This window comes from Monodon monoceros, unplaced genomic scaffold, assembly GCF_005190385.1.
Source record: "Monodon monoceros isolate NGI ecotype Baffin Bay Population unplaced genomic scaffold, NGI_Narwhal_1 Super_Scaffold_16, whole genome shotgun sequence".
NCBI lineage: Eukaryota > Metazoa > Chordata > Mammalia > Artiodactyla > Monodontidae > Monodon > Monodon monoceros.
Window position 1 is genome coordinate 39,206,666 of NW_021703772.1, and position 15,055 is coordinate 39,221,720.

At 39.5% G+C, this 15,055-nt stretch overlaps 1 protein-coding gene across 1 annotated transcript in view; it reads left to right on the top strand.

Moving 5' to 3' along the window:
* Positions 1–15,055, top strand: part of DNAH7 (dynein axonemal heavy chain 7) — a 245,609-nt gene that overhangs the window by 207,693 nt on the left and 22,861 nt on the right. The window contains exons 57-58 of the mRNA XM_029225556.1: positions 1,506–1,706; positions 7,469–7,630. Of these exons, the coding sequence (XP_029081389.1) occupies positions 1,506–1,706; positions 7,469–7,630 (363 nt within the window). The remainder of the gene's footprint in view (positions 1–1,505; positions 1,707–7,468; positions 7,631–15,055) is intronic.

The window sequence follows — 15,055 nt, forward strand, 5'->3', positions numbered from 1 at the left end:
TAACTTGCACTATCCAGACATCCACCTGACACTTTAAGGAGCGGACTATATTTTCCTTTATGCCACTTGTCACCATTTTGTTTTGTCTGTATCTCCCACTAAAATGTAAGTGCTGTTTTATTCTCCGGTTTACCTCTAGCACCTTGAAGAGTGCCTGGCTCATGGGACATAATCAATAAATCTTTCCTGAGCTGGTGAATGAATAAAGCCTTTCAATAGCTTCCCACTGCATGAAGACAAAGTTCATGTCCCCATCGTGGCTTCTTCATTTGACTTTCGCCTGCCTCTCAGGTTTCGTCTGTGGCCACTTCCCATCTTGACTTCCGTGCTCTAGCCATTTGACCTTCTTTCACTTTCATTGGGAGAGCACACTTTCTCAAGAATGTAGGCTTCCATGATAGATGTTATTTCTATCTGCAAAACTATTCTTTAATATTTTTTGCCTTACTAACATCTTCTCAAGCTTCGGGCCTTATATTCAAGACTTTGTATTTGTGCCTGTTTCCTCACGGTTCCTCTCTCTCTAGGCTGTTCTCATGACCTGTTGAATTGTATCGTATACCCATTAGAGAGTCATCCAAGAGGGAAGAGCTGTCCCCAGTGGATGGTGAACTTGACCCAAAGTCCCATGAGTTATGCTACCTAAGTCACTGGGCATAGGGCAGCTAGTAGGAGGAAAAATGGTACCTTCACCATTTATTAAAAAATGTAGGTGCCTTAGCATCCTTCCAATTCCCCTACCCACCCCTTCACCAGTTGAGTGCTCAAAAATTATTTTACTGTTAAAGATTTGCAATTAAAAAAACATAGATACCACTGACATGGACGGTTGGAGGAGTTAGCAGTAGGGAGTGGAGCAGAACAGGAGAGAGGGAAAGACCCATGGTAATTATTCCAAGGCCCAATATAGCCTTCACGACAGTCATAGATGAGCGTTCTGTCATCCTCCACAGTGCAGGCCTGACTATCCCCGTAAACAAGTGGCGCTAATAGTGATATGGTTTAGTGCTTCAGGATATACCAGTTCTTCTTCCCTTTCAAAATGCTCTTTTTTTTTTTCATCCCTACTTGGTTTAATATGGATTTATCTGAGTGTGTTGCTTATTCTCACAACCTGGCTACAGCAAGAAGGCATCATTCTTAATCTGGCTCTGGGGCAGAGAAGTGTTTCTATAAATATTTCAGCAACATCAGTGAAGATACAAGACTTTTTGGAATGTCTTAGTCTTTATCGCGGCCAAATCTGAATTATGTAATGCCTTTGTAAACTTCACAGTCATGTGATTTAATTGTTAACAGGGAGAGGGACAGCAACTCTGGGCCTTCCCAATGAAGTATGTTGCTTCCCTGGCAGAATCAGTTTTTAAGGCCTTTGCCTTAAACTGAAGCAATAAGCCCTATTTTGTAAAGATGCTTCCTCCCACTTCCAGCCCATCCCATGCACACATGATTGAGATTTTCCTTGCATTTTATGACCCTTTTGGATCTGGTTTCTTTTGTTGCAGGAGTTAAGTGCAGAAACAACACATCCAGATTTCCGAATTTGGCTGACAAGTTACCCATCTCCAAATTTCCCTGTGTCTGTACTGCAGAATGGAGTGAAAATGACCAATGAAGCACCGAAAGGTTTACGGGCTAATATCATTCGATCATACCTCATGGACCCAATCTCTGACCCTGAGTTCTTTGGCAGCTGCAAAAAGCATGTTAGTAATGGCTAGGTCTTGCTACCTCTGCCCCGTAAAGCAATTCAAGTGGCCCCCGGTGATCCTGGATGTGTGTGCTGAGTAAAACTGCAAATTAAATAGGCCTCCTGCACTGTTGGTTTTGATTACTGATTATTGACTGTACTGAAGTCAATTTTATTAATATTTTATTTTATTTCACCGCCAGCCTCATTCCTGCTCAGCTGAGATCTAGTGGAGTGTCATTAATTATGCAGCTTTCTATTTAGAAAGTCAGCCGTAAGCCATTCCCAGTACAAATCTGCAAGGTTGGAGAATCTTGTTTCAGGATATTAACTGAGCCCTTTGCTATTTGGAGCCATATCTTTAAATTAACACATAAAAATATTTCCTCCATATAACTGTAATGAGAGCCAAAAGAATTTTACTCCCTGATTGATGGGCTCATAAGGGTCTTTTTTTTTTTTTAGCATCACCAGGCAAGCAGGGAAGCCACCCACTGCTTTCATGATTAGAATTCTGTGTGTGAATGTTTGTGACCTAAAATTGTTTCACAGTGTTTTGCCGTAATTAAAAATGGAATAGTTTCTTTTTAAGAGGGGTTATGAACCTTGGTAAGTTTTTGCTGTTAAAAAGCTCACACTCTTGATGTTGGGATATGTTTTAAGTACACATCAAAAGAAAGTATTAAGAATAAAGAAGTACTTTCATTAAACAAAAGTCTGGGATACTAAAAAAAAAAAAAAAGGGGGGGACCTGTATTTAAAATTAAGTCAAACCTTATCCTAAGCATCTAAGACCTGCTGTATGACAAACTTTTGCATGATTTGGCCCAGAGAGAGCAGGTTACCCCCAGGTAGGTGGTGAGGGCATTTCTGCACCTGATGGCTGGACAGAAGCCCTTTTGCAAAAATTTACTCCCTTTCTTCCAGATCCAGAGGGCTTTCCAGCAGTAGTCACACAGATTGGAAGTCCAGGCGTTTATGAACCAAAATCCAAACCCAAAGCAAAATCTCAAATGCCAAAGCAGTACACCATAATCCTTTGGTTTTAACTTTTTATTTGGAAATAATTTTAAACTCACAGAAAAGTTGCAAATATAAAAGTAGTACAAAGAACAGCCCTATGCCCTTTACTTATATTCGTCTCCTGTTAACATGACCATCTGCAGGTAAGTTAGATATGTCACTGCCCTTTATTCCTAGATAAGTCCTTCAGTGTATATTTCTTAAGAATAGAGATATTATCTTATCCCATTACAGTTATTATTTTAGTAAATTTAGCAAGTATACACTATTGTATCTAATCTACCCAAATTTGTGTCCCAAATTTGTCAATTGATACAGTGATGTCCTTTGGAGCATTTTCCCTGTTCACCATGGGATGCGCCCAGGGTTAGTATCACATTTAGTCACCATGCCTCTTTGCTTCCTTTAATCTGGACCAATACCTCAGCCTTTCTTTGTCTTTTTTTCATTTTATTTATTTATTTATTTTTGGCTGTGTTGGGTCTTCGTTTCTGTGCGAGGGCTTTCTCTAGTTGTGGCGAGCGGGGGCTACTCTTCATCGCGGTGCGCGGGCCTCTCACTGTTGCGGCCTCTCTTGTTGCGGAGCGCAAGCTCCAGACGTGCAGGCTCAGTAGTTGTGGCTCACGGGCCTAGTTGCTCCGCGGCATGTGGGATCTTCCCAGACAAGGACTCGAACCTGTGTCCCCTGCATTGGCAGGCAGATTCTCAACCACTGCGCCACCAGGGAAGCCCCTTTCTTTGTCTTTGATGGCACTGACATTTCTGAAGAATCCATCCCCCCCCACCACGTTGTTTTTAATAGAACGTTTCTCACTTTGGGCTTGCTTGATATTTCCTCGATATTAGGTTCAAGTTATGCATTCTGAGCCACAATACGACATGGGTGAAGTCATGTCCTCGAGTATCATAGTGGGAGGTGCACGGTGCCCATTTATCCCTCACTGATGTTACTGATTTTGATCCCCCAGATGAAGCGTGGTCTGATTTCTTCACTGTATAATAACTGCTTTGCCCCTTGCAACTAATAATCAGTCTGTGAGGAGACATTTTGGACCATGCAAATAGCCTGTTCCTCGTCAAAATCTACCTGGGACACAGATTTAGTAGCCAATGATGATTCTTGCTTGACCCACTTATTTCCGCTGGTGATTCCAACTCCAGCACTCCCTCCACATTTGACACTTGGCGTGCTATTGTCAGCAGCAGCCCTCCCTTCCCTTCCATTTATTTATCTTTTATTGGTGTGGACTCATGAATTCCTTGCATTTTTTCCAATGGTTTATAATTCATTACTATTCTTAAGTCTTTTGCTCAAGTTGTCCCAGAATTGGTCAGAGGGAGCTCCTTTTGTACTTGTTATAGGTCCCATTATTATTATTATTATTATTATTATTATTATTATTCCTCTTTCTGGCAAAAGCTGCTCCAGGCTTATCTGTATCCCAGACCTGGAACCAGCCATTTTTCTGAACAGCCCTGGTTCCTATTTCATGGGGAATGGTATTAGAGACCAAGATTTGGGTGCCAAACAAGTAGCATTTATTGTCCGTGGTTCGAGTCCTTTTAGAGAGAACTTGGAAATATATACATATACTCACAAATACACATATGCAAATCTGTATACACACATATAGTACGTAGAAACAAGTCCATGCACACACCTCATATACATGTTTTAGAAGTAACGAGTTCCTAGCAATACCTTCAATTTCAGTCCCTCTACCCAGGGTTCTTTCCTGCTTTTCCTCATTCCATATTTGCACATCATCAACACATTTTACTGATTTGCTCAATTTTCTAATATATCGAGAAGAGTTGCAGAATTAGCACAGCGTGTTTAACTTTGCTTCTCCCACCTTTGTGGTCAAACTTATGCTACTCTCCTCTTGTTTCACACTCTCCCTTTCAATTTTATTCCATGGGGGAAACTTTCCCCCCTGCCCTTGAATAAAACTTTGGGCAGTCTCATGGCTTTCCTGGTTAGTGTCAGGTAATAAAATGACCTATAGTCATTTTAAACTGCAAAGCCAATCTTGATTCAGAAATCAGAAAGTGCAACACAATATATTAATCAATATTTCAACTTTTATTCAAAACATAGGTTTCAACTCTCTAGCACTTTGCCTCGGGCCTATAGTTGGTGGGCTTCATGCCACTAGGGAAAGAGAATGGAGTTGTCATCTTTCCTTGTTTTTAATTGAAGTTCATTTATAATACTGTGTTAGTTTCAGGTGTACAGCGAAGTGATTAAGTTATTTTTTTTTTCAGATTATAGTCCATTGTAGGGTATTACAAGATAATGAATGTAATTCCTTGTGCTATATAGTAAATCCTCACTGCTTATCTATTTTATGTTTAATAGTTTGTATCTGTTAATCCCACACTCCTAATTTGTCCCTTCCTCCCTCTCCCCTTTGGTAGCCATTAGTTTGTTTTCTGTCTGTGAGTCTGTTTCTGTTTTGTATATAGATTCATTTGTTTTATTTTTTTTAGATTCCACATGTAAGTGACATCGTATAGTATTTGTCTTTCTCTGTCTAACTTATTTCACTAAGTAGAATATTCTCTAGGTCCATCCATGTTGCTGCAAATGGCAATATTTCATTCTTTTTTATGGCTGAGTAATATTCCATTGTATATATACACCATATCTTCTTAAACCAATCATATGTTGATTGATGCTTGGGTTGTTTCCATGTCTTGGCTATTGTAACTAGGGCTGCTGTGAACATTGGGGTGCATGTATATTTTTGAATTAGAATTTTCATTTTCTTCTGGATATATACCCAGGAAGTAGAATTGCTAGATCATATGGTAGCTCTATTTTTAGTTTTTTAAGGAACCTCTATACTGTTTTCTGTAGTGGCTGCACCAATTTACATCTCCACCAACAGTGTACAAGGGTTCCCTTTTCTTCACACCCTTTCCAGCATTTGTTATTTGTTGTCTTTCTGATGATAGCCATTCTGAATGGTGTGAGGTGATAACAGCGCATTGTGGTTCTGATTTGCATTTCTCTAATAATTAGTGATGTCGAGCATCTTGTCATGTGTTGTTGGGCCACCTTTTTTTTTTTTTTTTTTTTTTGTGGTACGCGGGCCTCTCACTGTTGTGGCCTCTCCCGTTGCAGAGCACAGGCTTGGGACGCGCAGGCTCAGCGGCCATGGCTCACGGGCCCAGCCGCTCCGCGGCATGTGGGATCTTCCCGGACCGGGGCACGAACCCGTGTCCCCTGCATCGGCAGGCGGACTCTCAACCACTGCGCCACCAGGGAAGCCCCACCTTTCTTTTTGTAACTACTCCCGCACATGATAGCTGCTGATACTGAGTGCTCAGTTCAGGGCGTGTGCAGGGGTGAGTCAGGAGGGGCAGAGGTTCCTCTTCTGGGCTGCTATTGCCTGGAGCTCTTTGGAGTTGGTGGGGATTTAAAGCTGACTTTTTTGCCTCGTGAGGTCTCTCATGGGTTCTCCTTCGGCTCCCGTGCTGGACTTCTCTGTGACCCCATCACCCGTGGCAGTGCCTCCCCTTCAGCTGGCTGTTCCTGATTCCTCTCAGCTTTTGGTTCTCCAGGCTTCATTTCATACAGGCTCTTACTGTTGGGGTTCCTTACTCTGTGACACAAGTCCTCTTGAATAGGAAACCATTAAAATGACCACTGGCTGACATTCCTAGCCCAGCTCCCTGTCTGCTCCTTGGGATTCACGCCAGATTGGCCCACCATCTGGGGGAAGGCTACTGATTTCCCTCCCATAGTCCATGACCCGAGGCCATAGACTGCTCTACTCTTCCAGGCATGAGTTTTGCACTGTCCCACTCCATCCCAGCTTCAGGGCATGAGTATCAGCTCCCCAAGGGGCCCCATTAGTTCCTTCTCAGTATCTTGGACCCCACACTCCCCTTTCCCTTGGAGGTGAGGACAAGGGGACTCCCAGCACAGCAGCTCTTCTCTCCAAGGAAACCTCTTCACAAATCCTCTCTCGGGCTTCCCTGGTGGTGCAGTGGTTGGGAGTCCGCCTGCCGATGCAGGGGACACGGGTTCGTGCCCCGGTCCGGGAAGATCCCACATGCCGCGGAGCGGCTGGGCCCGTGAGCCATGGCCGCTGAGCCTGCGCGTCCAGAGCCTGTGCTCCGCAACGGGGAAGGCCACAACAGTGAGAGGCCTGCGTACCGAAAAAAACAAAAAACAAAAAAAAGCAAAAACAAAAAAATCCTCTCTCAAGCTCTATTTTGACCATTTTTATATCCTCCTTGTGGAGGGTACAAATGATTAATATATTGCATCGTACTTTCTGATTTCTGAATCAAGGCTGGCTTTGCAGTTGACAGTGACTGTAGGACTTCTCTTACCTAAAAGCAACCAGAAAAGCCATGAGGCTGCCCAAAATTTCAACCCCAAAGTGCTTGTAGAGCTTCTTAATCGGTTTGAACTATCTCCTTTGAAATTTCTCCATGGTGATCTGGGACCAAACACTGGAATTCATACTCCTTGCCTCATGATGCTTAAGTTGAAACCCCCCCAAATCCTCTAAGGTAACGTTAAATTAGACAGTACGTAGAAGCTATGTGTGTCAACTGAGCATGTATACAAATAGGCATAGCCTAAATAGCCGGTAGAAACAGTTAATTCTGTTTTAGTTTTACTTTGACATGGATATATTGATAAGCAAAAGGAATTAATTACTTTCATTTTAAAATAAGCATAATGCATTATTAGGGGAAGAAATAATGATGTTACACCATTTCTTCTCATTACAGGAGGAATTCAAGAAGTTACTATATGGTCTCTGTTTCTTTCATGCTTTGGTACAAGAGAGACGGAAGTTTGGACCCCTGGGGTGGAATATTCCCTATGAGTTCAACGAGACTGACCTAAGAATCAGCGTACAGCAACTCCACATGTTCCTGAACCAGTATGAGGTACCATAAAACTCACAGCAAGGACATTACCTGTTGTGCTGTTTATCACGTTGTGTTTGTACAGTGAGCAGGGACTTCTGATTAATTTCTTTTTTTACAAAATGAATAGGAGGATAGTTCCCAAAAGCTTATTAAGTAGGACTTTATTATAACAGAATATTATAACTGCCATAGTAGGTAGTTAGGATGTCAGTTTGTCTATTAGGAACCTGTATTTTATCATTTATTTTGACACATAAACATCAATCAGTCTCCAAAATGAAAAAAAAAAAAAAACAGACTGATTTCCCTCCATCCTGGAGCATGACTTTATTTTTAAGGAAATATTACTGTAGTTTTATTCCAGAGTTTGGGCCGTTTGTCCCGATCAAACTACTTAAGCCATTGGTGTTAACCTGAGGTATAGATTCTGGGAAGAAGTCCCACAATGTACTGTCATCACTGCAACCACATTTCATCCCCTGTAGTTCTCTCTCTCCCTCTCCCCACCCCTCTCTCCTTTCTCTCTCTCTCGCCATCGCTTGTGCACGTGCACACACATGCATGTACTCTCTCTCTCTCTCTCTTTCTCTCTTTGCTGCTTATCTATCAGATGGATTTTAACACGTTTGAACTTTTGAAGAACTGCTTGGTAAATCAGTGCAAGTGTCCTAAAAGGATATGGAACTTTTTCGAAAGCAAATCCTCTAAATTTTGATAGAATTTTGTTCAAAATTAGTTGGAAATCTTTAAATCAATCAATGGAGTATCAAAAAAACCTTTGGTTTTTGAAACTTTTAGTGAATTGTGATTTTTTTTAAGAAAGGCTTACAAACAGGCAGTCATTGAATCCTCTCTCTATAAAAACAAAGGAGAAAACAAGAAAATAAATATTGAGAGCTCAAATGACATATCTAAACTTAGGTGAAGAACATTTGTCTGGTCTTCTGTGTTTCTTTGGGCAAATTTGTATTCTGTACTAAAATGAAGTGAGTTGAGAAGGCCTTTGATTTTGCAGCATTAAAATTTGGTGAAACATTCAAAAGAAGCATAGATTTGATGAATTTCTTTCTTGTAATAATATTTATTTTTAAAACATACTAAGAATGGAGGCAAAAGCTATAATGAAACAATGCATGTGGAAGTATTTGAGCTAAAATAATTACACTTTTGAATACAAACAAAAAGAATGAGGAGCTCCTTTAATTAGCAATTTGTTCACGAACCTGTAGAGTATATTCTAATTTAAAATATTATAGTATGTAGTGGAGTCAATTAAAAGTGTCAGCAATTTAAAATTTAGTAACCATAAAATGAAACTTTGCAAAACATTATAGACAATTTTACTTTAAAAATTAAAAAAACAGTGAGACCATATTGAAAAGTACATTCTTCGGGAAAACATCGGAGACATTATTTGAGAGAGAGAGATGTCTAAGAAGTTAAAGTACATGAATATACACTAAGAAAAGTTATTCTGCTTAAACTCTTAATCATTATAAAATTTTTGCTTCAATTTCTTATTTTAAGTAATTATCTTATTTTAAAAGCAATGTTTGAATAAAACTACTTACAGGTCTGCCAATATAAAAATAGAGTTATATACTATATATATACTATTTTATATATATATATATATATATATATATAGTACTCTAAAATTCCATAATACTAATTATCTTTAGTGCCCACGTTCACTCTCAAAGTGTTACAGTTTGGACAGTAGTTTATTTGGTCACCCTAGCTTTTTAAAGATCTGAACACAAACAAGGAGGTAAGCAACTCGCTGGATGTGATTAGGGAAGGTTCCACAGAGGAGCAGTTGCTTGGGACTCAAACAATGAATAGAAGGTTTTCAGGTGGATGGTGTAAAGAAGCAGCAATAAAAAGGTTAAAAAAAAGTACCAATAAGTAAAAAGGTTTGGTTAAGTATAAATGATTTGGAACATCCTTGTATGTTTGGAACATCCTTGTATGCCATGCTGATCTGGGATTATTATATTGTTATTGGTCTGCTTTTAGGAGAGTATTTGCATTTTAGAAAGACCACTCTAGCAACAGAGTGGAGAGCAGATTAGAGGGATTTAGATGACACGCCAGTTTAAGATGATATGAGTTGAATTGTGTCGCCCCCCAAAAATATGTTGAAGTTCTAATCCATTCTACCTCAGAATGTGAGCTTATTTGGGAATGGAGTTGTTGCAGATATAATCAGTTAAACTAAGATGAGGTCATACTGGAGTAGGGTGAGTCCTTAATAGAACATGACTGGTATCATTATGAAAAGAGGGAAATTTGGATACACAGAGAAGACAGCCATGTGAAAACAGAGGCAGCAATTGGAGTTATGCTGTGACAAACCAAGGAACACCTGGGGCTACGGAAGCTGGAAGAGACAAGGAAGTATCCTCCTAGAAGATGTGGAGGGAGTGTGGCCCTGCCAACACCTTGATTTCAAACTTCTTCAACAATAAATTTCTGTTGTCTTAAGCCATCTATCAGCAGCCCTAGAAAACTAATGGTCTCCTGTATTAGTTATAACCCAGGCAAGAGATGATATGAGTTTAAACTAAAGCATCTGGGCTAGGATGGGGAACATGGAAGAGATATAATAGATATGTAGGGACAAGGATTGAAATGACTTAGATAGTAAATGGTAAAGGGAGAGGGAGAAGTCTGTTAATGTTAGTTTTGGGGTCTCAGTTGGTGGTCCTACCACCACTCATTAATCCAGAAAGGGAATAGGTATCAGGAATTGATGGGTATATAGCAGGTGGGTTAGTGGAATGGGGGTGGGTGAGTGGATAAATAATTCAGTCTTGTACATTTGATACATCTGGGGTGTCTAGGTGTAGATATCGATGGTATCTGGTAGGCTTTTGGCATATAGATATAAAGCCCGAGAGAAGAGAGTGAGCACAAATAGAGAATTGTGAATTGTTAATGTGTAAGGAGAAGCCTGAGAACACCTGAGATTTAAAAGGGAGGCCTTGTAGCGTAAAAACGAACTAAAGCCTGGCTGCTGGTGAGCACCCAATATCAATGGTAGGAGAGAGGACAGGAGAAATGGAAAATGCAGACCAAACAGCCAGAGAAAAAGGGGGAGTGAGCACACTGAGTAAATATGGAATATCAGGAATTGTCCATCTTGGCAAATGCTACAGAGAATCGTTTAATGACACGTGGGACTGACTGAACTGGTTCCTTCTATTAAATGACAATTGAGCCGTACTTCCTGTTCCTCCAGCACAGTGATCATATAGCAAACTGCACAAAACTGCTACTCATGCATGGCATATAACCCATCAAGAAATACAGAGATATTCTTTGTGGAATGTGATTCACAGTTCCCTTTGATACTAAATCGAATGTAATCCTTCAGCAATCAAAATTTTGTTCTTTTTTATTGAAGTATAATTGACCTACAACATTACATTAGTCTCAGGTATACAACATGATTCAACATTTGTATATACTGCAAAATGATCACCACAATACTTCTAGTTATCGGTCACCGTAGAGTTAAAAAAAAAAAATTGTTTTTCTTGTGATGAGAACTTCTAAGATTTACTTTCTTAGCAACTTTCAAATTTGTGCCACAGTATTATTGACTAACGTCACCATGCTGTACTTACATCCCCATGACTTATTTATTTTATAACTGGAAATTTGTGCATCTTAATCTCTTTCACCCATTTTGCCCTCCCGGCAACTCACCACCCCTCTGGCAACCATCAATCTGTTCTCTGTATCTATAAGTTTTGTTTTGTTTGTTCATTTGTTTTGTGTTTTTAGATTCCACATTTAAGTGAAATCACACAGTATTTGTCTTTGTCTGATTTATTTCACTTAGTATAATACCCTCAAGATCCATTCACGTTGTCACAAATGGCAAGATTTCATTCTTTTTATGGCTGAATAGTATTGTGTATTCCACATATAGTCCACGTCTTTATCCGTTCATCCACCAGTGGACACTTACATTGTTTCCATGTCTTACCTATCGTAAATAATGCTGCAATGAACATAGGGATATATAGCCTTTCAAATTAGTATTTTCATTTTCTTTGAATAAATACCCAGAAGTGGAATTGCTGGATCATACGGTAGTTCTGTTTTTAATTTTGTTTTTTGAGGAACCTCCATACTGTTTTCCATAGGGGCTGCACCAATTTACGTTCCCTCCAACAGTACACAAGGGCTCCTTTTTCTCCACATCCTCACCAACATACGTATTATTTCTTGTCTTTTTGATAATAGCCATTCTGACAGGTGTGAAGTGACATCCCATCGTAATTTTGATTTGCATTTTTCTGGTGATTAATGATGTTGAGCATCTTTTCATGTGTCTATTGGCTGTCTGTATGTCTTCTTTGGAAAAATATCTATCCAGATCCTCTGCCCATTTTTTTTAATATAAATTTATTTTATCTATTTATTTTTGGCTGCATTGGGTCTTTGTTGCTGCACGCAGGCTTTCTTTAGTTGTGGTGAGTGGAGCCTACTCTTCGTTGCAGTGCACGGGCTTCTCATTGTGGTGGCTTCTCTTGTTGCAGAGCACGGGCTCTAGGCGTGCAGGCTTCAGTAGTTGTGGCACGCGGGCTCAGTAGTTGTGGCTCGCAGGCTCTAGAGCTCAGGCTCAGTAGTTGTGGCGCACGGGCTTAGTTGCTTCACAGCATGTGGGATCTTCCCGGACCAGGGCTCGAACCCGTCTCCCCTGCTATGGCAGGCGGATTCTTAACCACTGCACCACCAGGGAAGCCCCTCTGCCCATTTTTTAATCAGATTTTTTGGTTTTTGTTATTGAGCTGTATGAGTTCTTTATATATTTTAATTGAAAAAACATAAATAAGAAAAAGTAAACTGTAACAGAAGAAAATACAAGTGGATGTATATAATGTACTTGGCAAATGGGTAATTCCCTTTGGGAGGGTTGTGTGTGTGTGATTGTGTGTGAGAGAAAGGCTCACCCCCTCACTCTCACCCTAAGTTCACCCCCAAAGCAGTCAATTTCACAGCTTAGGAGGGCCTGTCCAAATCTTTTCCTATGCACAAATAGTTATATATACAATATACGCACACATTTTCCTCAAAAACATAATTACATCTGTATGTCATTTTCAGCTTGCTTTTCTCACTCACATATGTTGTGGACAACTTCCAAAATAGATACAGATCTTTGTTTTAATGGCTGCATACACAGCATTTCCCACTTTTGACTATCAGGATTTTATTTCCTTTATATTTCTTACTAATAAGTAATGTTAAAGTGAATAACTTCATATATAACCTTGCATATAGTTGCCGACTTCTGCACTCTCTCCTGGCCTGTGGTCTCAACCCTCTTATAACAACAGAACAGAGAAGAAATCCCAGCAGCGAGCTGCTACTCTTTCTGCGACCTCAGCCGATGGACCTGGGCACCTGGAAGAATGCATTCCCCAGTTTGATTGGCCCTGGTTGTGATCAAGCTACTGAGAGAAACAAGTTTACCCATCAGCTCTCAGGGGAATGTTGGCAGGTTTAACCCTTTAAACATAAGCCAAACTCCTCCCCTCCAGATCTCATCTTATGCCTGCCTCACAAAGCCCTCCCAGGGCCCAGCTCATGCTCATATACTATTTAATTCACACAGGAGTTTTCTTACTATATTTCAGTTTTATGAGGTGGGGGCCTGTCAACAAGGCAAACCCGAGCACTGCCTGCATCTGCAAACTCCCCTCAACACCGTGCCGTTGTTCTCCCTCCTGGTTCTGCCTGTTTCTCCACCACGTCTTGGTCACTGAGCTGTTCTCCTAAATTCACTGCCTTCACTTCCAATTCTACCAAGTAACAAGTCTCTTAATTCCCAAGCCCGAATTCAATAAATTCCTTCTGTCTAATCACTACCACCTATTCTTCCCAAGTGCTGTTGTTTTTTACTGAAGAGATTCCTCTAAGTGGGATCACTGAGATGTAGGGTATATACACTTTAACTTTTAGCCAATAACTGCCAGAAGGGCATTTATAGCACAAAAATGGTGAAAAAAATCCTAAAGTAACAAGATTGCTGTATTTTAGTAGAAAACATTTTAAAACATTGCTATATTAAAATACCAAAAACAAACACCATAAAAATAAAAGACAAATGAAAACTGGAGAAAATACCTAAAATTTTTCTGACAAACTGATTTGGTATCTTTATAAAGAGCTTTTAATAATGAAAAAAGAAAGCATTCATATGAGGAAAACACATAAAAGAATAAAGTAGATAATTTAACAATAAGAAATACAAGTGGTGAATAAACATTTTTTAAATGTCAATATCAAAAAAAATAAGTAAAATAAAATTAAGATACGTAATGTCCAGCATGGTGACTATAGTTAATACTATATTGCATATTTGAAAGTGGCTAAAGAAAACAGACCTTGAAAGTTCTCAACACACAAAAAAATTGTGATTACGGTGATGGATGTTAAATAGACTTACTGTGGTGATCAGTATATACAAATATCAAATCATTATTTGTACCCCTGAAACTAATATGTGAATTATATCCCAAAAAATTAAATTAAAAACAATTTTATTGTTTAATTATCTTTTTTTTTTCCCCTAAATGATAATAGTTTTGTTGTGAGCAGTGAGAGAATTCTGTATATTACTGGTGGCTGTGTAAGTATTTATGCTTAGGATAAATAAAATCGCAATATGAAAAATCAATTCTTTTGCATTCATAAACGCTTAGAAATTCTATGTACTAGAGAATATAATAAAAAGGCAAACCTACAGTAAAAATATTTCAAGAAATTTGATAAAGGTAGATTTATAAAAGAGCTTATACAAATAAAACTATTAAAACTTTAATTGAGGGCTTCCCTGGTGGCGCAGTGGTTGAGAGTCTGCCTGCCAATTCAGGGGTTCGAGCCCTGGTCTGGGAAGATCCCACATGCTGCGGAGCAAGTAGGCCCATGAGCCACAACCACTGAGCCTGCATGTCTGGATCCTGTGCTCCTCAAAAAGAGAGGCCGCGATAGTGAGAGGCCCGCACACCGCCATGAAGATGAAGAGTGGCCCCCGCTTGCCGCAGCTAGAGAAAACCCTTGCACAGAAACGAAGACCCAACACAGCCATAAATAAATAAATAAATAAAAATTTAAAAAATTAAAAAAACTAATTGAAAAAAATAGGCTAGTTCACAGAAGAACAAATGTTTTTAAACATATGAAAATATAAATTTCATTAGTATTCTAGAAAATGCAAATTAACGCAATATTAATTACCTTTGGTCAATCAAATTAGCAGAGATTTTAAAACTGATTCCTACAATTACTACAGCCTTTCAGGAAAGCAGTTTGGTGACATTAGTCAATTGCTTTTTATAAACTTCTTTCCTTTGACAGTGTTATTTCCCTTTCAGGAACCTAGACTAAAGAATCATTAGCAATTTTAAGGGATGTATATTTAAT